Source organism: Thamnophis sirtalis, unplaced genomic scaffold (assembly GCF_051295495.1).
Source record: "Thamnophis sirtalis isolate CommonGarterSnake01/CBP01778 unplaced genomic scaffold, rThaSir2_p1.2 scaffold_14, whole genome shotgun sequence".
Lineage (NCBI taxonomy): Eukaryota > Metazoa > Chordata > Lepidosauria > Squamata > Natricidae > Thamnophis > Thamnophis sirtalis.
Genome location: NW_028261394.1, coordinates 44118106 through 44139301, shown reverse-complemented (window position 1 = coordinate 44139301; position 21196 = coordinate 44118106). Strand labels below are relative to the sequence as shown.

The window sequence follows — 21196 nt, the reverse complement described above, 5'->3', positions numbered from 1 at the left end:
AGTACTTGAATAATACGAGTAAGAAACAAAACTTTGCATTTTATCTTCCAAATATTCATTCATTCTCTCCCTCCAATCTTTCTTTTCTCTCTCTCTCTCTCTCTCTCTCTCTCTCTCTCTCTCTCTCTCTCTCTCTCTCTCTCTCTCTCTCTCCTCCCTCCCTCCCTCCCTCTCTCTCCCCCATATAAATAATGACATTCACTGGCAAATCTAGTCAGCCATGAATATTTATAAGAAAAAAAGTTTCGCACAGCTTGCTAAAGCATGTAGTCATTGATTTGCTAAAACGATGTAAGATTTCAAAATACTTAATGGGCAACAGCATCACTGAGCGATCCAACAGCAGAGCTCTTACCTTTGATGGGCTGCTGCTGAAATAGTAGAGTATTTTCTCACGCCGAGAGACTGCACACTCATTTTTGTGGGGAGAAATGTAAATCGGGTGGTTTTGAGACAGTTGGACTCTGCGGGGAGAGCCGCTTCTCACAAACGGGTAGGGAGACAAGGGAGGAACATCAGTCTGATGCAAAAGAGCGATAAAACGCATATTCAGTTAACAAAAAAAAAAAAAAGAGTGGAATGCATCTGGCAACTTAAAGCACCATAACGCATCCACTTGTTGTTTTTTACATTAGCTGATGACCCAGCATTGCCCAAGTATTTATTTATAGGGGGAAAATGTCTGGACCAAACGTAATTTCTAATGTGGGATTTTCCCCCTTACCAGAGGGAGCCCCCTTGTGGAAGACTGTGAAGCTGTTACCATGGCAACTCCACTGCACTGTACAGTAGAAGCCATTTCAAGGCACAATAGGCTATATCATAACAGAACACACACCCCGTGGGGTGTTAGGGGTATCTTACTCCCAAAGTATTTGCTACCAGAGAGTAAGTCATCTGTGTACCAAGTTTGGTTGAAATTGCTCAAGGCGTTCCAGACTTATGCTATATAGAGAGAGAGCAGTTTAGACATTCTGTATGAGAATTGTGATAAGTTTTCAGAGTTATCAGCTTTAAAAGTTTCGCCTACAAGATACAAGAATCCCCTGTGTCAAATAAAAGATGGTTCCATTTTATCGTAAGGTAAGGCAGATGACTTGCCTTTATTCATCTTAGAGATTTATTTGCAATGGACTTAGGTTTAAAAGAGTCCTCTTCTTACTATTTGCAGTTTCTGCCCAGATCACAAGTCAATATCCATCCATGGCTCTTAGTAACCGCATGGATAGATTTTTCTCTCTGAGGACGGTTGGAGGATCTGTTTCCTAACCTGGTCTTTTGATTGCCTCAGAATTTATTCTATGTCACTTTTGTTTTTTAAAAAAGCAAAATATTGTAATGGCATGACAACCTGGGTAACTCCAGCTATTAATCAGAGAGATAGCAGCTTACCTATTCTGAAGAAGGAAGAGATAAAAAGGGTTACTTACTCCGTTGGCCGAGGAATACTTCAGGGCAAAGTCTTTAATCTGGTCTGTGTAGACATTATTATAAAACTGAATCAGGTCTCCACGTTCTTCCTCCTCGGTGTCGCTATTGGCTCCGGTCAGTCGCGTTGGTGTTGGAGGGGCGCTACTGGGCTGCGGAACAGGCAGGGTGCTACTCGACCTCATGACTGGGCTGGAATCTCGGCTTGCTGCAAAGACAGAATGTGATTCACTGGATCGAATAGTTTTATGAAACCACTGGTTATTTTGGACTTTTTAAAAAAAATGTCTAGTTGTCAGAGTTCCAAGTAATACACCCCTAACAATCAGAACTCCATGGCAGGTAGATTCCTCAAATAACAAGTTTTATTGGATCTATCATATTGGCACGGGCTCTAAAGGTTCCAGTGGTTTTCACCTAATTAAAAGTTTTCCCTTTTTCCCAATCACATGGTCCTATCAGGGTGCTGTTCAGTTGCTTGGTAACATCACTCCTCCTCCTCTCTTCAGCCACCTGTTGGAATGTCCTTGGTTCCCAGGGGAAAGTATCTTGTTTTGGCTACAAACCCCCCAGCTCTCTCCAATTCCCCCTCCCTAATCCTCATCTCCGTTGTGGCAACACTGAAGCCTCAAAGATGGCCTCAGTCAGGCCAACTTCAGAGTTGACACTGGTCGTTAAGGCACCAGGTTAGAAAGCGGGAGACCTTCCCAGTTCTAGTCTTCTACTGACTACATTCACTTACTTGGGTCCTTATTTTTCTCCACGGGGGAATTCTGTGAATTGTTTGCCTCGCTGGTGCCAGAACTCCTTCGTCTTCTGCCTTTAATCAATACACTGCGGTACACCTTAAATAGGCAAAATTATTTCAGAAGAGAAAATGGCCTTGCTGAATTAAAAAAAAAGAGAGCTTTCAATTGGGGAGTTATTCTTCTGATACTTTTCAAAGAACAACACCAAGCTCAGCTAGATGGAACTCTTGCAAATATAAGTGGCACGAATCCGAGATGCAGAGGGGAAGCGTTTCTGTATGCATTTCACAATCGTTTTATAGAAGGCCCTTTTTTCACTAGGTAGGACTGGACAGATATGACCCTCCTTTAATAAAACTGGGTGCTAATCTAGAAGACTACGCCAATATCTGGAATTTTCCCCTTAAGGCCCAACTAAAACTGATGATTGAAGAAAACGAACTCAATAAAAGCAATTGAATGCAGCCTTGAATACAGAAACAAGAGTGGTGCACAATCAGGAGGCTGTGAGTTCAATCCTAGGTAGAGGCAGATATTTCTCTCTCTGGGCATGATGAGAATGTCTGCTGAACAAAACTCCGCATTGGCGACAGGAAGGGCATCTGGCCAACACTCAGCTCCATTCAGTTGGTTTGGTTTATTGGATTTATATGCCGCCCTTCTCCCAAGGACTCAGGGCGGCGTACAACATTAAAAAAACACATTAACAAAAGTTTTTAAAAAATTAAATAGAATATCCAAAACAAACCCAATTAAGATTAACAATAACATTTAAAAAAATTAGATTAAAATTAACAATAATCAATAATTTGTTTTGTTTTGTTCAGGCCAGGCCGGCTTGCTGGAAAAGCCAACTTTTTTAGGGCGTGTCGGAAGGACCGGAGGTCGGGGATTTTACGAAGCTCCAGGGGCAGCTCATTCCAGAGGGAAGGCGCTCCCACAGAGAAGGCTCTCCCCCTGGGGCTCGCTAGCTGACACTGTCTGGCCGACGGCACCCTGAGTTGCCCAGACTTCATCCAGCAAGGGATGATGGGGGTCAATAAAAGAAGATGATTGAATACAGGAGCAAAGAAACGGTTCTCACATGGCTTTTGGCCTGGGGCTGCATTCGATAGCAGCGCATGATGTTCTGAAACGAGGTGTCTTCTTTGGTAACCTGGAATGGGAAGCAACCCGTTAGCAGACAAATATTAGCACTTTCATTAGCGCTAGGTGGTGTTTTTTTTTTTTTAATCTTCCAAGTTAAATGAAATGGGTGAAACTTTACCTTTGCAATTACATAAACAGCACACATCAAGAGCTGATCGAGATGTCGGTCCATCATGAGCTCCGAGCATTGTACCAGTGAAAATTCAAAACAGGTCCAGATTTTCTTCCTCAGCTCGTCGGAAATATCCAGCCTGATGCAGAGATCCCGCAGGCGAACGCTTGCTAAATAAAATACCTGTTGAAGCCAGAAAATACTGTCAGAGCTAGAAGACATTACAATGTTTTTCATAGAATGATGTTTTTTTTTCCGCATCCGGGTGAAAAATCAAATTATGAAAATGCTTCACGGGAGTACAGCATTCGGGGAAAAACAGGGAGAGGAGTTTTCTTTGCAAAACATGCCATATTCTTTCATTTATTTGCACCAATAGAAGTGAATATTTGTGGCTCGGGATTGAACTGTGGGATCCTTGGTGCTCTCTGAGCTTGTTTTCTTGCAGACGTTTCACTACCAAGCTAGGTAACATCATCAACGATGGTAAGGAATGAGGTTTGCTCTCGTTTTATAGGTTAACGGCTTGCTCTTTCAATGTTGGTGGGAATGGTCTTGGTTTGTTTGTTTGTTTGTTTGTTTGTTTGTTTATTTATTTATTTATTTAATATTTATTTATTTATTTAGTAAATTTATAGGCCGCCCAATCCCGCAGGACTCTGGGCGGCTCACAAAGCGAAGAAAAAGAAAAAGGAAAAAAATAAAAATAAAAAATGATTTAAAGTTCACAACATGCATTCGCTCTAGTCGGGGCTGGACCTTTCAATAAGGTCAACAGCCCCAGGCTTGCCGGAACAGCCAGGTTTTAACAGCCTTCCTGGTTGTTCCTTGTTTGGGTTTACGATATTTATTTTTATGTATTATTTTACTACCTCCTCTTTATTATTTTTTATAAATAATTCAAGGAGGCAAACATACCTAATACTCTTTTCCTCTTCCTGTTTTCCCCACAACCACCACCTTGTGAGATGGGTTGGACCAAGAGAGCGATTACCCCAAATGTTACCCAGTTGGTTTTCATGCCTAACGCAGGACTAGAACTCACAAGTCTCCTGGGGATTGGACCAAATTCACCCAGCTGGCTTTCCTGCCCAAGGTGGAGCTAGAACTCTCCTGGTTTCTAGGCCAGCACCTTAACCACTACAGCAAACTGTCTTTTCTCCCAGGGTCGATGTACCTTTCTAAAGAAGAGAGTGAGAGAGCCAGCTTTTCGGGATCTGTTGGCACCGCTACTGATCTGCTGCTTCTGTCGCCGTTCCCCAGGATGGGCCACCTGCTGGAGCTGGCCTTGCAGCTGGAGGGTTGGGCGAGTCATCTGCTGAGAAGTGAGCGTGCCAGCAAGGGTCTGCGCACTGAGAGGCGGGATGGAGCTAGGCAGAGATTGAGCCTGTCCACTCACATTCAGGTTGACCGGAATGAATGTTATGCCCCCATTTTCATTGGCAATGCCTATCAAAGGAAGTGGAAAACATATATATATAGCAATAGCAATAGCAGTTAGACTTATATACCACTTCATAGGGCTTTCAGCCCTCTCTAAGGGGTTTACAGAGTCAGCATATCGCCCCCACAGTCTGGGTCCTCAATTCACCCACCTCGGAAGGATGGAAGGCTGAGTCAACCTTGAGCCGGTGAGATTAGAACCGCTGAACTGCAGATAACAGTCAGCTGAAGTGGCCTGTAGTACTGCACTCTAACCACTGCGCCACCTCGGCTCTTAAATATATATATTTAAGAGCCAAGGTGGCACAGTGGTTAGAGTGCAGCACTGCAGGCCACTTCAGTATATATATATTTAATTCTACTGCCAAGGAATAGATGAGGTGATTGGTATTTTCACCCCTTTGGACAGGAAAGCCCTCTCCTATTTTAAGGTGGAAAACTAGTTTAGGTTGGAAGACCCCTCGCATTGTAGACATCAACTGTTTCAACGTCTCCCCTTCAGTTGTTTTTTTAAAGAGAACATTTATGCAAATCACTGGACGCAGTTATAGGGCGTTGTATGCCAAAACAACCAGACACAAAACGTTTTTTTTCCCTTGTGCCATCATTCTGCTGAACACCTAAATCCCCACAGCATTGTCTTAGATCTAAGGATATTTACCCATGTAGTAGGGCTGCATTGCTACGATCTTTCTCATTTTCCTACCTTTTCTCCTATTGGTACCTTATGATTATAACAATAGCAACAGCGTTTAGACTTATGTACCACTTCACGGTGCTTTACAGCCCTCTCTAAGCGATTTACAGAGTCAGCCTCTCTTGCCCCCAACAATCTGGGTCCTCTTTTTACCCACCTCGGAAGGAAGGATGGAAGGCTGAGTCAACCTTGAGCCTGGTGGGATTAGAACTGCCAAAATGCAGGGGGCCGGCAGTCAGCAGAAAGTAGTCTGCAGTACCGCACTCTCACCACTGCACCACTGCATCTTTTCGTGACCCGTCAAAACCGCGCTCGACTAAACCGTGCCTGATTAAACGGCGTCGCTGACGTCATCAACAGGGCGACAACAGCCAGCGCGGAGAAAGAAGGGCGCTTTAAATAGCGCTTTGAAAGCAAGCCGATTCAAGTTAAGGTAAGGGTTAGGTTTAGGGTTAGGTTTAGGTTTAGGTTAAGGGTTAGGGTTAGGTTAAGGGTTAGGTTAAGGGTTAGGGTTAGGTTTAGGGTTAGGTTAAGGGTTAGGGTTAGGTTTAGGTTTAGGTTAAGGGTTAGGGTTAGGTTTAGGTTTAGGTTAAGGGTTAGGGTTAGGTTAAGGGTTAGGTTAAGGGTTAGGGTTAGGTTTAGGGTTAGGTTAAGGGTTAGGTTTAGGGTTAAGGGTTAGGTTTAGGGTTAGGTTTAGGGGGGTTAGGCTTAGGTGTTAATTTTAGGTTTAGGGTTTACAGCGTGCTTCTGTCTCCGCGCTGTTGTCGCCCTGTTGATGACGCCAGCGACCGACGCGGTTTAGTCGGGCGCGGTTTTGTGGTGGAACCGCATCTTTTATATCACTTTGTTGTTTGTATGCACGCTGAGAGCTTATGCACCGGAGACAAATTCCTTGTGTGTCCAATCACACTTGGCCCACAGAACAGTCTACATTCTCAATGTTAACGTGGTCCTTCCTTAGCCACCAGCCGTACCATGGTTTAAGGAAGCATGATTTCTCACCCGTGCGTTGATCCACCTCACCTTGCACCGGTATGGTAACTGTCTGCCCGTTATTGGCGGTCACCGTGGCGGTTGCCACGGTGACCAAAGTCTGCCCAGGCACCGGAGTGACAGGGATGGCATCGGAGGAGACGTTTTGTACAGGCACGGTGCTGATCACAGGCGGCTGAGAGACCCTCACAGGCGTCCGAGGGGCCTCCCCGGGGGTGTCGCTGTCAACAAACAGCCTTCTTCTGGTAGGGTTGGTGGTTGGAGAGCTGTACCGTTCGTAGAGGGTGGCTGGGGAAAACGAAATGCCTGCAAGAGATCACAAAAGGGGAGGAGAGGGGGGGGGTTAGATGGGAGAGAAAAGCAGGTGTGATGTAAAACCTGGGAAAAGGAACTAAATTTGGAAAGGCTCACCTTTTCCCTGAGTTCCAGTTTCAGCACGAACTTCATTTAATCTCCTCGGAGTTAAAGGGGACCCAGCCACGCTGTTGCCATTTGATCTTTCAAAATACTGAGGTGGCATCACCTAAAAAGCACAAAATACTTCATCACGGTATTGTCGGCGTTTAGGCACCGCTGCCTAAAAATTCCTGTTGCCCCAAATCTCTTGGAAAAATCTTTGTACAAGTCACAAAGGAGCCAAAGAAAAGAACTTTTTGTCTTTTTACCTCTTCGCAGGTAGGGACCTTATTTTCATTTTCTTTTATTTTATCCCAGAGTGGGGATTCCGTTTTCCATGCCAGGCTCTCTAAAATCTGTTCCTCGATGTGGTTGAGATGCTTCACCACCTCTCTGCAAAGGCCATCCTCTGCTCTGATCAGGATCTCGATTACCTGCAACGTATCAAATCAAAATCTTTATTATGCAATAAGGATGAGGTGGCCTGGAGGTGGAACTCCAAATCAGGAGGCTGTGAGTTCGATCCTAGGTAGAGGCAGATATTTCTCTCTCTGGGCATGGTGAGAATATATCTGCTGAATATAACTCTGCATTGGCGACAGGAAGGGCAACTGGCCAGTAAACACTCAGCTTCATTCAATTGCCCAGGCAGGTAGCATGTCTATAGGTAGCATGGAATAAACTTCGTAGTAGTTTTCAACTCCACCCCGGCTTCTGATTTCTTGCACCTGACACATGTCGCTCTACGATTGTTTCCATTGCCTGAGTCTTTCACAGCAATTGCGTTAATTTGTTGCAGCACTGCACGCAAAGGATTTACCTTATAAAAGTGGAAGGCAGGAACATCAAAAACATCAGTGATGAACGGGAAACTATCCGCTGTCTTGTAGGAGTAAATAATTACTTCAAGGCAGCAGGCCATGAGAGACTTATGAAAGACATCGTGCTCCAGGATGGCCTAGAATAAGTTAAAAGAAGAGGGCAGTTCAGTACAAAAATCAGATATTTGTTGCTTGCTAACATTATCATATGCCTGAATCGCCAAGCAGAAATAGTTTTTTAAAATGCACCTGCGATGCTATCTGCCCATTAAGAAACATATACAAAGCGAATTTAAGTGGAAGGGGAAACTGAAAAGGTTTAGTAAAACATCCTGATTACATATTGGGGTGTCCTAAACCTTGTGATGATCAGGGTGAATCTTCCCTAAGTTTCAGCTGTGGGCTCCCTCTGCTTTTGATTGTTCCCTAAGCAGAATCTCTTACCCCCATCTCTCATCACGGTTGGTTAAGTCACGGTGGCCCGCTTGACATTATATCCCTTTGACAAATTACCGTGTTAGGTGAAAGCAGTGAGCAAACTGAAAGCTAAAAGTATGGTTAAGTATCAGATTCTGATCAGTTTTTGCATCTTATCTCAGTCTTCGATGTTGTATTTTCCTGAGGATTCTATCAGTTGTTTTTATAAAGAGAACATTTATGCAAACCACTGGACTATACTTACAGATAGATCAGCGTCTTCTAGTCTTTTCTTTTCTTGCTTTAGGACGGATTCCAAAACCTTATAATAAAGGACCTCAGCGAGACGGAAGTGTTTACCAACAAGATCTAAAAAAATGGTGTAATATAAAATAAGCAATGTTTACCCATAATGAAATAAAATTTTTAAAAAGGAAAACTTTCGGGGATTATTAACCACCAGTAAAATAATCACTAAACACACACACATGTGGTTCCCTTCTCACCCAGAACTGGTTTCTTGATTTTAAAGAAGAACTATTTTAAGGTCTCTTGAAATGAACATTAAGAATGAGCTTGCAAAGAAACAGAATTCCTGTTATACATCATACATCATATACACTAAGAAAGAAATAATATTGGAAGCTGCCCAGAATTATCCTGTGTTAAGTTGCGCGGCCAATAAATTTAATAAATAATAATGAATGATCATTTTTATATTGCACTTATATGTAAGAATATACCAAGTAAAAATGTTAAATTAAATACTTAGTTTAATACTAAAACTAGAGTCTTTTGGAAACACAAAACATAGCAAAAATGCTTTTTACACATTCTCACCTTTGGGGAAATTTCCAGATTCTCCAGAAGATGGTGCCTTTTGCGAATAAATTTCATACATTTCTTTCACTCTATTGGTAATGGACACAGAAGGATCCCTGGAGCAACTTCTGTCAATGAACAATGTAGATTTGCCACTTTTGAAAGAAAACATCTTTGTGCGTATGTAAGTTTTATACGGGAGGCTTTTAAAAAGAATGCCATTGTTTTATCCAAGAGTTTATCACTAAAATAAATTGAAACTTGTCCTTAAGTCTCAAAAGTTACTTTACTTTATTGTCATTGCATATTGTGCAATGAAATTAAAGGTATTTATGCATTTTTATACATAAAAAATAAAACAAAAACACACATCCTTCACATTCTTTACAACTGAATTAAAAACCCCTGATACTGCATTAATTGTCAGATTTCCTAAAAATGCCATAATTGATTCATTAGTCAAGTTTTCAATGCAAAACCAGTCATTGATTAGGAGAACCATTAGGCAAAATCTGTTCACAGTCAAGCCTATGCTTTGTTTCATTTATCTCTGAACTTTACCTGTTCCTTCCCTCCCCTTAGTCTGTGTCAATACAATACAATACAATAGCAGAGTTGGAAGGGACCTTGGAGGTCTTCTAGTCCAACCCGCTGCCTAGGTAGGAAACCCTATACCATTCCAGACAAATGGCTATCCAACATCTTCTTAAAGACTTCCAGTGTTGGGGCATTCAAATCACATTACCCTATAAGATGCACCCCTCCCAAACCGGCTGCAGTAATCGGAGATCCGACTCCAGCCGACAGTGGAATGCACTCCCCCCACCACATTCTGTCCCCATGACAACAATGAGAATTGATATTAATATTGCACTATACAGTAGAATTCAGTATCAGCTATTTTTCAGTCTATTTGTCCTTGTTTTTACTGTCCTGTACCGTCTGCCAGATGGTAATAGTTCAAAAAAAAAAAAGTTGCCCAGGATGAGATGGATCTTTAAGGATGTTTTGAACTTTCTTAAGGCAGCGGGTGCTATAAAGCTCTTCCAGAGAGGGGAGAGGGCAAGCCATGATCCTCTGGGCAATGACGTTGACCCTCTGGAGTGCAGTCCTTTCTGCCACTGTGCAACTGGCAAACCATACACAGGTGCAGTAAAGTGAAATACTCCCTATGGTGCAGCAGTAGAAGGTCACCAGCAGTTTTCCATTCAGTTGTTGTTTCCTGAGAAGTCTCAGGTACTATCATCTCTGCTGGGCCCTTTTGACCAGGGCTGCAATGTAAGTGCCCCAGGTCAGGTCCTCTTGCAATGTAAGTGCCCCAGCAGGTCCGCCTGCTGCCAATTACCTCCCAAAGACCCGTCAGATCTCACAGGGCCGGCCTCCTCCGGGTTCCGTCCACCAGACAATGCCATCTGGCTACCACCCGGGGGAGGGCCTTCTCTGTAGCAGCTCCGGCCCTTTGGAACGAACTCCCCGCGGAGATTCGGACCCTCACCTCTCTCCTGGCTTTCCGAAAAGCCGTCAAAACCTGGCTGTGCCGGCAGGCCTGGGGTTGATGAGTTCCCCTCCCCTCTCGACTGGTATGGCTGTGTGATTTTCGTGTATTTTAATTATGTGTACTGTGTTTATGTCCCCTTCCCCCCTGAGTTGTTCGCCGCCCTGAGTCCCTCCTGGAGAAGGGCGGCATACAAATAAACAAATACAATACAATATTTTATGACAACACCCAGAAACTTAAAACTGGCCACTTGCTCCACTCCATTGATAACCAAGGGCTGGATGTCTAATCTATTCCTTCTATCGTCCACTATAAGCTCCTTGGTCTTATTGTTGCTAAGGACCAAATTATTGTCTCCACGAAAGTATAACTTTGTATGATGGCGCAGTGTTCACAAATCCATTTGTTTATTACACACTGAACATCACTGAAGAACACACAGTCCACTTTTGGGATTTTTTTAAAAAAAGCACATACAATCACATGGAATTCTTAAAAAGAGCGCCACTTCACGTAACTAAATCCTGTTTGAATTTCATCCGCCCAACCAAAATTTGAATCGTCATGGAGCCACCGGTTTGGGAAGTGGCAGGAGGGGGGAATTCTACTGACCTCAGAATTTGCTCCAGATTCTCACTAGGGGCATTCTTCAGCCCTGCCAACATTGTGTGAAGCCGTGTCAAGCAGTGGGTCGCGATGGAAATGGGGCTCAAGTAAGGATCGCTATCCTTGATATATTTCCGGCCAGTGAGAGGCGTAGATATTCTGAAAGATTTTGTCTAATCAAAAGAGACAAAGATGAAAGGCGTTTCAAGAAAGTTCCTGTACTTTCAACTAAAATTTGGATTCAGAAAAATCACCTTCATCAACCCCAAACAAGGCTTATCCCTGGTTATTGCCTTCTTTGGACTTCTAACCCACAGTCTCCCTATTATCTATACAGAACAGTGCCCCTATAAAGTGCGTAAGAAAAATAACAAGTACAGGGTCAGAGATAAACTGTTGGCATTTTCTGATAATCTGGGGTGTGATGGGGCAGTATGATTGCTTTAAAGGGACACAGCAATTAAGTGACAGACCAGTAGCTCTTAATCAGGATGCGAGACTGAGAAACGCTATATATGTTAAGTTAAGCTAATTATACTTGGCGGGATCCTTGGTGGACTCTGGGCGTAGCTGTTTACTTGCAGACATTTCATGACCCAAACTAGGTAACACCATCAGCAACCCCCTTCTCTTCTAGCACTGATGATATTACCTAGTTGGGTAATGAAATGTCTGCAGGGAAACCACCAAGCTCAGAGAGCACCAAGGACTCCTCATTTAAACCCTGAGCTACCAAGATTTGCCCTTTATTGGTAGATAAACTTTAAATTTTAATAACCTATATTAAATGAAATTAAATGAAACGTTTTCCAATAGATAAGACATCCTCCTTTGAATAAGGGAGCTTTTTTATTCCCTTGGACACAGAACCATGTCGCTTGGCATGCGCAGCGTCGCCCGTTCCTCTTCCGGGTTTCTGGCGTGCATGCACACATGATGATCAGCTGGCCTTCATGCGTGCTGCAGTGCCAGAAACTGGAAGAGCTGGTCTTCCGTTTTCCAGCGTGAGCATGTGCGATGGCCAGCTGATCGTTACGCACGCATGTGTGCCAGTAACCGGAAGAATAGCTGGCCAGCGCGCATGCGCACTCCAGAAACTGAAGAGTTCATTTTCCAGCATGCACATGCCGCGTGGGCAGCTCCTCTTCCAGGTTGCGTCCTAGACAACCACTTGGTGCCGAAAAGATTCGCCATCACTCACCTAGACTCCGAGTTTGATGGAACTTGAAATAAGGCTCAGCATCACAGAGATAACTTCAGAACAGACTGTGTTTAGACTCACCCGTTCAAAGTGTTCCTGCAGATTATATTTCATTTGTACCCTTTCGGCTGTTTCCATCTCCGAAGCTGTGTTTAAACACCTTCGCAGGGTTCCGATTTCCTCGTCGGCATCTTCTCCAAGAAAGATCCTCTCATCTAGATTCCCAACTGATAGTATGTATTCCTCGTAGGCCTTGTTGATGGCCTTACTGGAGTGAAGAATGGAAGAAAGGCAAGGGGCTGACCGAGGTATAAACGTTTGCAAACGATCGCTAAACATTTTTATGAGCTTTCGTAAAATTGTGAAACCCAACCTGAACTGCAAGAGAAACTACGGACTGCGGGATCCTTTGTAAACCCAGAAAATCCTGAAATGAGTAGAAACGTTGTTTTATGGTACTTACAAGCTTTCTGCAAAGTTTCCAGGATCCAAAAAACCTGTCAGGTTCTCCTCTTTTCCTTTTAGGATCTATGAAAGAAAGAAAGAAAGAAAGAAAGAAAGAAAGAAAGAAAGGAAGGAAGGAAGGAAGGAAGGAAGGAAGGAAGAAGGAAAGAAAAAGAAAGAAAAAGAAAGAAAGGAAAGAAAGAAGGAAAGAAGGAAAGAAAGAATGAAGGAAAGAATGAAGGAAAGAAAGAAGGAAAGAAAGAAGGAAAGAAAGAAGGAAAGAAGAAAGAAAGAAAGGAAGGAAGGAAGGAAAAGAAAGAAAGAAAGAAGGAAAGAAAAAGAAAGAAAAAGAAAGAAGGAAAGAATGAAGGAATGAAGGAAAGAATGAAGGAATGAAGGAAAGAATGAAGGAAAGAATGAAGGAAAGAAAGAAGGAAAGAAAGAAGGAAAGAAAGAAGGAAATGAAGGAAAGAATGAAGGAAAGAAAGAAGGAAAGAAGGAAGGAAGGAAGAAGGAAAGAAGAAGGAAAGAAGAAAGAAAGAAGAAAGAAGGAAAGAAGAAAGAAAGAAAGAAAGAAAGAAAGAAAGAAAGAAATTGAAGTTAACTGTCAATAATGGAGCTGCAGTGATTCTGAAGATCGGTTAGAACTGTTATCTGATGACATACCTTCTTCTCAAAGAGTTTTTTCACATAGGGTTTCCAAAAATGCTCTTTTATTCCCTTGGCATCCAAAACCAAGCCATCGTGCAAGGAGCAGAGTTTTTCAATGATGCAAGGGGCTTCGGACAAGAGCTTAAAATCCTTACTCTGAAAATCTTCAGGCAGCCCTTTGTTAATGGTTAAGTGGGAAGGGGATGAGAGAAAGAGAAATAAAGAACATTTTTCCACCTACCTAAATGGACAGATGAGAAAGAAGAAGGAAAAAACCCCAACCCCCACACAATCAATTTCCTGTTGTATGTAAGATCTGTTGTTCTTTTAAAAGTATGAAGCGATTTTCTTGCTCTTCAATTTTCATCAGGTCAACTGGTTAAGTTTGAATATGAATAATTTTCCTCTGTGGCATACTATGATTTTCTGTGGTAACTTTTTAATAAATGACTGGATAGCACAAGAAAATAAACGGGTGAACTTTTTAGCACAATATAGAGCATTTTGCTATCCATATTGCATGGTTTATGTTAATTAAAAATAAATAATAATACTCGGAGAGCAGCATAATAAAACAGTATTAAATTTACCCTTAAAACTTGGATTCAGAATCTCCTTACGATTTGGACACTGCAAAGAACTCCCATAGACTAGGTCAAGGACGCACAGTAACAGATGGTATGAATTTACCAAATCATCACTGATCATAGGAAAATTGCCTGTGAAAGTCAATATGGAAACAGATTATAGAAATTTATTTTTTTTAAACCTAAATTAATAAATTTGCATACCACATTTTTTACCAATAACCAGATGCAATCTTGAGAACATATGCCTACATAATATCAATTAAATCAATTATTTAGTTTGTGGCTTGTGTGAGACCTGCTGTAAAAATATATTAAAATGCTAGGTTGAATATTATGATGAAATGCACAAATATTCAATTATGCGCTGACCTTGATATAGAGAGGGGAGGGCATTAATATGGTCAATTTGAACGAAGCCATATTCTGTAAGAATTATTTTCTTTTAACCAAAGATAAACATCAGAAAGCAATGTTTCCAAGCTTCAAATGCATTCTTTCACGTCTTAAGAGAGTCTATTTCCATTCAAAATAAATAGGCAAATTAAAATATCATATCTATTTAACAATGGTTTCAAATAGCATGTGCTATAAATTTAGACAAGCGGAAGATAACGATATATTATTTAAAAGGGGGAAACTAAGCATACAAAATTAATAGTCAACGTTGCTAAAAATTGGTTTATGGGATGTTAGCATTTGTCCTACCGTGTACGTTCATGGAGAAAGCAGTCTGAATGACAACAGGAAGGCATCTGCAGATTTTCCACCCAGACAAAAGGAACCTATGATGCCATTCTTTAAACTAGAAAGCCTATCACTCAAACAAGCACAAACCTGCCCTTTGAAGCATGGTTGCTATGATAAAGAGAACAGAAACCATTTCCCTAGCAAAAAGAAAGAGAAACAAATTGTGTCTGTGTGTATTTTGAGTTCCTGGGCTTACAAGTAACATACTGCATTTTTCTAAGATGGACCAAGATTTTGAAGAGGCAATTTTTTTAAAAAAATTAAAACTTAAAAAAAGTTTTTGCACTCTGTAGACCTCCCAAAAACAGCCCGTTTTTCACAAAAACGGGCCCATTTTTTTTTTAAATCAAAAAAAGGGCATGCATAGCCTTTAGGAGCCTTGAAGAGTGCTCCTGGGGGCTGGGGAAACGAGCAAACAACAGCCAATTTTTCGCTCATTTTTGCCCTACCCAGCCCCCAGGAGCATTCTGGAAGCCTCGTAAAGGCTATGCATGGCCATTTTTCCAAAGGGGGCGGGGTTTCGGGAGGCTAAAAATGCTGTATTCAGTGTATAAGACGCACCCAGATTTTCACACTTTTTTGGGGGGGGTAAAGGTGCGTCTTATACTCCAAAAAATATGGTAAGTCACTTTTCTCATTTTAAGGCTCTGCATGTTTATAAGGTGGGTTTGTGTTGTGTATTGTACTGTGTATTGCAATGTATTATTGTATTGTATTGTATTGTATTGTAAACAGACCAAAAGTTAATTCTATACTTCTCACTGACAAAAACCTCTACCTTAGAGTTTTGTTCCTTCAAGTCAGCACTGACTTCTGGCAATTTCTCTTAACATTGTTTTAGCAGATGGGATTTCTTTCTTAACCGAAGGAAAGGGTTTTTCTAACTGTGCATTGATATGTTGTGTTCCACACAACAGGAACAAATTTTACCGGTATGAACTTTAACAAAACCTTATTGAACTGTTTTTTCAAATATTTTTTAAATAAAAGGCTTGAGATTTTAAAGAGAGGGCTTGGTGTTTAAAACGTCTAGAAATCTGCTTTGCAACATTATGTGAAGTGTTTGTTTTCTTACCATTAAAAACTTAGAAAAAAGTCCACAAAATATTTATTTTGGATACAAAGGCGTATAAAGTGCAAGTCTGTCAGCATAACAATTTGCAACTGGTGTAAGCGTGTTCTATAAAATCGTAGAAACAGTTTACACTGAAGAACTTCTGTGCTCATAATAAAAATAAAGCTGAGATGCTCATTTCTCTTAGCAATAGCAGTAGACTTATATACCGCTTCAAAGGGTTTTCAGCCCTCTCTAAGCGGTTTACAGAGAGTCAGCATATTGCCCCCAACAATCCGGGTCCTCATTTTACCCACCTCGGAAGGATGGAAGGCTGAGTCAACCCTGAGCCGGTGAGATTTGAACCGCTGAACTGCTGATCTAGCAGTAGCCTGCAGTGCTGCATTTAACCACTGCGCCACCTCGGCTCTTAAACACTAAACACTAAACATTTAACACTAAAAGGATATTTTGCTAATTTATCAAATATATGTATCATCTATCCTATTCCAAAATATGTCCTGTCCCAATCTTTTTTGAAAGCAAGGCAGAAACATAATGGGCTGGTAGTTACCTAGCATCATTGCTATTCTTATATTCTAATCAATGAAAAAAAAAACAAAGATTCTTACCTTTTGCATAAACAAAGAGGACCCAGCAAAACTGGAAAACTTCAGAGACAGTGCAAGGTTGCCTCCTTTTTAGAAATGTAGCCATGAAAAAGAAACAAATTATGTTTCAATTATCTAATAAAATGTTTCAAAATGTAAACCCCAGAAGATGCTTATTTATAGACATTCAGGCTGGACCACGGAAGTGGTATACATGCATATTTCCTGTTTAATTTGATAGCATGGAACCTTTAGGCTAAAAAAAAATGAACTACTAGCTCTTGCATTTATTAAATAAAGCAATGATAATAGGCCCTTAATCAGCATATAATTTTACCTTATCAGTTACAAGCCTAGTAATCAGAGTGATCAGTGAAAATACGAATTAGTATAGATTAACTCAGGAAGGACATTTCCTAAGAAAACAGTTGTAAAGGAGACACAGACTATGAATTGGTAATATAGTTACAAATCTCCCAAATCAGAAAGAACCTGTTTGAAGCTGAAACAAAGTGTTAAAAACTGTAAGTTTTGGAATATGTCAAGAAAACACAGGTAATAAATAGGTGGTTTTCCATTTATGACCACAACTGAAAACTGTACTTTAATCAGCCTCGAATAGTTAATAAAGAATTAAGTGATGAATTTGCTCATACTTGAAGAAAAAGACATGAAACCTCCTTGGGAGATTTTTGAGTTAACAACATGAATACATAAAAGGTAAAGGTTCCCCTCACACATATGTGCTAGTCTTTCCCGACTCTAGGGGGCGGTGCTCATCTCCGTTTCAAAGCCGAAGAGCCAGCGCTGTCCGAAGACATCTCCGTGGTCATGTGGCCGGCATGACTCAATGCCGAAGGCGCACGGAATGCTGTTCCCTTCCCACCAAAGGTGGTTCCTATTTTTCTACTTGCATTTTTATGTGCTTTCGAACTGCTAGGGAGCTCATTCTGTTATGCGGCGGTAGGGATTCGAACCGCCGAATTGCTGACTTTTCTGATTGACAAGCTCAGCGTCTTAGCCACTGAGCCACTGCGTCAGTGATGTCACCTATGAATTCATACATACCTTTGTTTTCTCCCTCTTGGCTGTCGTGGTTGGTCATCTTGTGGGTGCTTGAAAATATCCTGAAAAATGGGTTCATACTTCTTAAAAATTACAGCAGAAACTGTAAAGTTTCTTTCTAATCTTGTGGTACGTTCTCTGAACTGGGAGGGTAGGTCTGCCATATCTTCCCATTTCTTCATCTTGTTAAAAAACTCTATTAAACTGAAGACATTTGCGAGGATCAGAAATTTAAACTTAAGAAACATTTACATTCCAAAACATTTTGCTGAACACCGATTCTAACTTATGTAACTCCACCTGTCTATTACTTCTGGTGAACAAGGATAAGGGTGGAGGTAGTCCTTGACCCCCCCCCCCCCAAAGTTCATTTAGTAACCGTTTGAAGTTAAAACGGTACTGGGAAAAAGCGAGTTATGCCCATTTTTCATACTTATGACTGTTGCAGCATCCCCAAGGTCAAAATTCAGACTCTTGGCAACTGACTCATATTTATGACCGTTGTAGTATCCTGGGATCATGTGATCCCCTTTTGCGACCTTCTGAGGAGTCAAGTCAATGGGGAAGCCAGATTGATTTAACCACCAAGTTACTAACTCAAGAACTGGAGTGATTCACTTAGCAACTGTTGCAAGAAAGATTGTAAAATGGGGCAAGATTCACTTAACAACGGTCTCACTTAGCAACAGAAATACTGGGCTCAATTGCGGTTGTAAGTCGAGGATTACCTGTATGCGATTAAGGTGCCCTCTAACCATCAGGAAGTATGTATTAAGGTATGACAAGGTTTCACTAGTTAACTATAGCAATTTGCACATTAAAATCAAAATATAATGTTCTGCAGAAGACTTTCTAAACTTGACAATCTCAGTCCTACATAACATTTTAGAAGTTACCTTTGTCCTGAACAGCGCAGTATTCTGATTAAAGACACATAATTTCCTTCAACAGTCCCTCTGCTAACTGTCGGGACGGCTTTCCTGCAAGCCACGTATAACGAACATGCTAACCAGTGCAGATCGTTTCCCTGTTAATTTAAAACAGCAAAATAAATTCATCTGCAAGGCATTTGTCCCTCACTGCGAATTAGCCATGTTAGTTAATTAGCGAGCTATTAGCTTATTATAAACATCTTTGAAAAGTTTGTTCAGTTCAAAATAAACAATTATTATATTGTATTGGGAGAGGAAAGCTGATCCAGGGAAATGTCTTTGGAGATTCTCCGCCTTCAAAGAAAAACCAGAAAGTCCAGTTGCCTCTTGAAAAAGCACCTTTGATCCAGGGAAACAGAAAGTGAGAAACACCTTCGCTATAGAGAAACTGTAGCAGGACTCTGTGAGCTCCAGTTTACACATTCAGAAACGATTTACAAGGCTTACATTCACATATGTTGTGGATTACGTCTGCAATAAGCAATCTGGTTTGCATCTATTCGAACAGAACTGATGTAATAGCCACTGAGTGTTTCTAAATTCTACAATTATATTTCAAAGGAAATAAATATTTGAAGTTTAAAGCATAGTTTTCTTTGTTTAATCTATGCTTTTCCAGCATGTAGTGTGTTATTACTCTCTTACTACTGAAAACATCTGTGCTATATCGAAGTAACTTCAGGTTCAGAATAATAAAGGTCTGGATTAATTAATGTACTAAAACAGTGTATGTGATCTGTGAGAGACAGATGGAGGTTTCAGGGAGATTACAGAATGACAGGCCATGAATTCATGCAGCCATTCCTACTGGTAAATTGCAGCCAACTCAAAAAACACAATATTCATACTGGCCTACCAAGAAACGTACTCGTTTTATTTTGTTTGTTCATCAAGTGGCCAAATGTAGAATGTTATTTACCAAACAGTACTATAATTTAATTGTGATAGGTATGCTGTCAATCTAACTCACCAAGCATAGAGAACACTTTCATATAGACCCAGTATTTAATTAGGCAAATAACAGGCAGACAGCGTATTTCTGATCAGGTGCATCTTTTGGAAGATTGTATTTAAAATTACAGTTTTCTGAACATATTAACTGCAGACTATGTGCTTCCACAACTGTCTGCATGAACAATGTATTACTGATTTGTAATTCCACCAAAACAATTATGTAAGCTTTAAACCCTCAGGCTAAAATCCATCACTGCTCACTGATTACATGTTTCTTTATACATCCTTCCTCTTTTCAACACAGAAGGCCTCTTATTTTGTTCATTACTCTTGTCTCTTCGCTGCTTTTCTATTGTCTATCAGATGTATTGGAGGTATGAGTTGCCAAGGGAAGCACTTATTCATTTCAATTTACAATGTGGGGTATGGTTAAGCAATATTCTCCAAGATCACAACAATAAAACTCATAAAACACAAACCCCAGTGAATCACCACAACCTTGGGATGTACCACAACCAACTCCAGACACCCTCACTCTACACCAGCAACTTTGGTGTTGGATAAGACTCCCGAGAGGACCGTGGACAGCCAAGAAAACAAACTGATGGATCATCAAATAAGGCAACCTGGACTTCCTCTGGAGTCCAAATAGCTAGGCTTACAGATTAACAGAGTTGGAAGGGACATATAGTCCAGGGATCGGCAACCTTAAACACTCAAAGAGCCCTAACCAGAAGCCCTCCATTCATTTCTGGAGCCGACCGGAAGTCCAGTTCCCTCATCATAGACTCCTCATAGTATGGCATCCTTTTTCCTCTACCTGTCCTAACCGAAAGCCCTATCAATTGTGGAGCCGACCAGGAACAGGGAGCCGCAGCAGAGGGATGAAAGAGCCACATACGGCTACAGAGCAGCAGGTTGCTGACCTCTGATCTAGTCCAACCCCCTCCCCCAGTTTTAAATTATCCTACTTTGGATGTATTACACAAAGACCTGGCTCTCTAGAAGGCTCTAATGCTGGGAATGGTGGAAGGAAAAAGAGAATGAGGACCATCAGTAGCATGGTGGAGACAAATGTCTTGCTTTACAAACTCTGTCGAGGACCAGCTGTGAATGCAAAAGAAATGCTGCCAGCCAATGCAATGAATGGCACTGCAGTAGTGATCCACTTAACAGAGGCAAGGGGTAAAACAAATGTTTCACTTTACAAAGAATATGGACGCAAGTCGAGGACCAGCTGTGAATACAAAAGAAAGGCTGGCCAGCCAAGCCTATGAATGGCCCTGGAGGCATCATAGAGTGCCCCCCACCCCCTGCAAGAGGGAAGGGCGCTGCGAGGCTTTGCTGCCCACTAGCGGTGGGAGGCCGTCCAGCCAACCAGCCAGCCAGCCGCGCAGGCCCCCTCCCCTCCTTAGGCCCCGCCCCCGGCCCCACCTCCAGGGTGTAGTTCCTCCTCATACTCTGGTAGCTGAGCCAGGCCTCGGCTCGGGCGCGCTCGTCCATGTTGAGGCTGCTGCACAGCTCCTCGTAGCGCTGCCGGGTGGCTCGCTCCGCCTCGGCCGCCGCCTCTTCCTCCTCCTCCTCTCCTTCTTCCTCCTCCTCGTCCTTTTTCACCTCAGCGTCGCGAGCAGCGGGGGCGGCCAAGGCCGGCGCCTCCGCCTCAGCTGCGGGAGAGGCCGCGGAGACTGGGGCGCCCCCTCCGGCCGCGGCCTGGCCGCTCTCCTCGCCGCCCAGCATCGCCCGCCGCCTCTGAGGGGGGAAAAGGAGGCAGACGGCAGGATGGGAGGGGAAGGGCTCGCGGCTCGCGCGGCTGGGC

At 42.1% G+C, this 21196-nt stretch overlaps 1 protein-coding gene across 2 annotated transcripts in view; it reads right to left on the bottom strand.

The window, feature by feature from the left end:
• Positions 1-21196, bottom strand: part of RBL2 (RB transcriptional corepressor like 2) — a 24032-nt gene extending 2836 nt beyond the window's left edge. Inside the window, exons 1-21 of one of the 2 annotated variants that reach the window (XM_087729455.1) lie at positions 20815-21196; positions 18391-18521; positions 17498-17698; positions 16451-16515; positions 14018-14146; positions 13443-13603; positions 12796-12860; positions 12414-12600; positions 11138-11304; positions 9046-9182; positions 8471-8574; positions 7788-7925; positions 7237-7401; positions 6983-7094; positions 6602-6877; positions 4616-4887; positions 3445-3621; positions 3262-3333; positions 2171-2273; positions 1431-1636; positions 356-520 (exon numbers count right to left, since the gene is read on the bottom strand). In XM_087729455.1, the coding sequence (XP_087585581.1) occupies positions 356-520; positions 1431-1636; positions 2171-2273; positions 3262-3333; positions 3445-3621; positions 4616-4887; positions 6602-6877; positions 6983-7094; positions 7237-7401; positions 7788-7925; positions 8471-8574; positions 9046-9182; positions 11138-11304; positions 12414-12600; positions 12796-12860; positions 13443-13603; positions 14018-14146; positions 16451-16515; positions 17498-17698; positions 18391-18521; positions 20815-21117 (3336 nt within the window). In that variant the 5' untranslated portion in view covers positions 21118-21196. The remainder of the gene's footprint in view (positions 1-355; positions 521-1430; positions 1637-2170; positions 2274-3261; positions 3334-3444; positions 3622-4615; positions 4888-6601; positions 6878-6982; positions 7095-7236; positions 7402-7787; positions 7926-8470; positions 8575-9045; positions 9183-11137; positions 11305-12413; positions 12601-12795; positions 12861-13442; positions 13604-14017; positions 14147-16450; positions 16516-17497; positions 17699-18390; positions 18522-20814) is intronic. The other variant, XM_087729456.1, reaches the window with a different exon arrangement.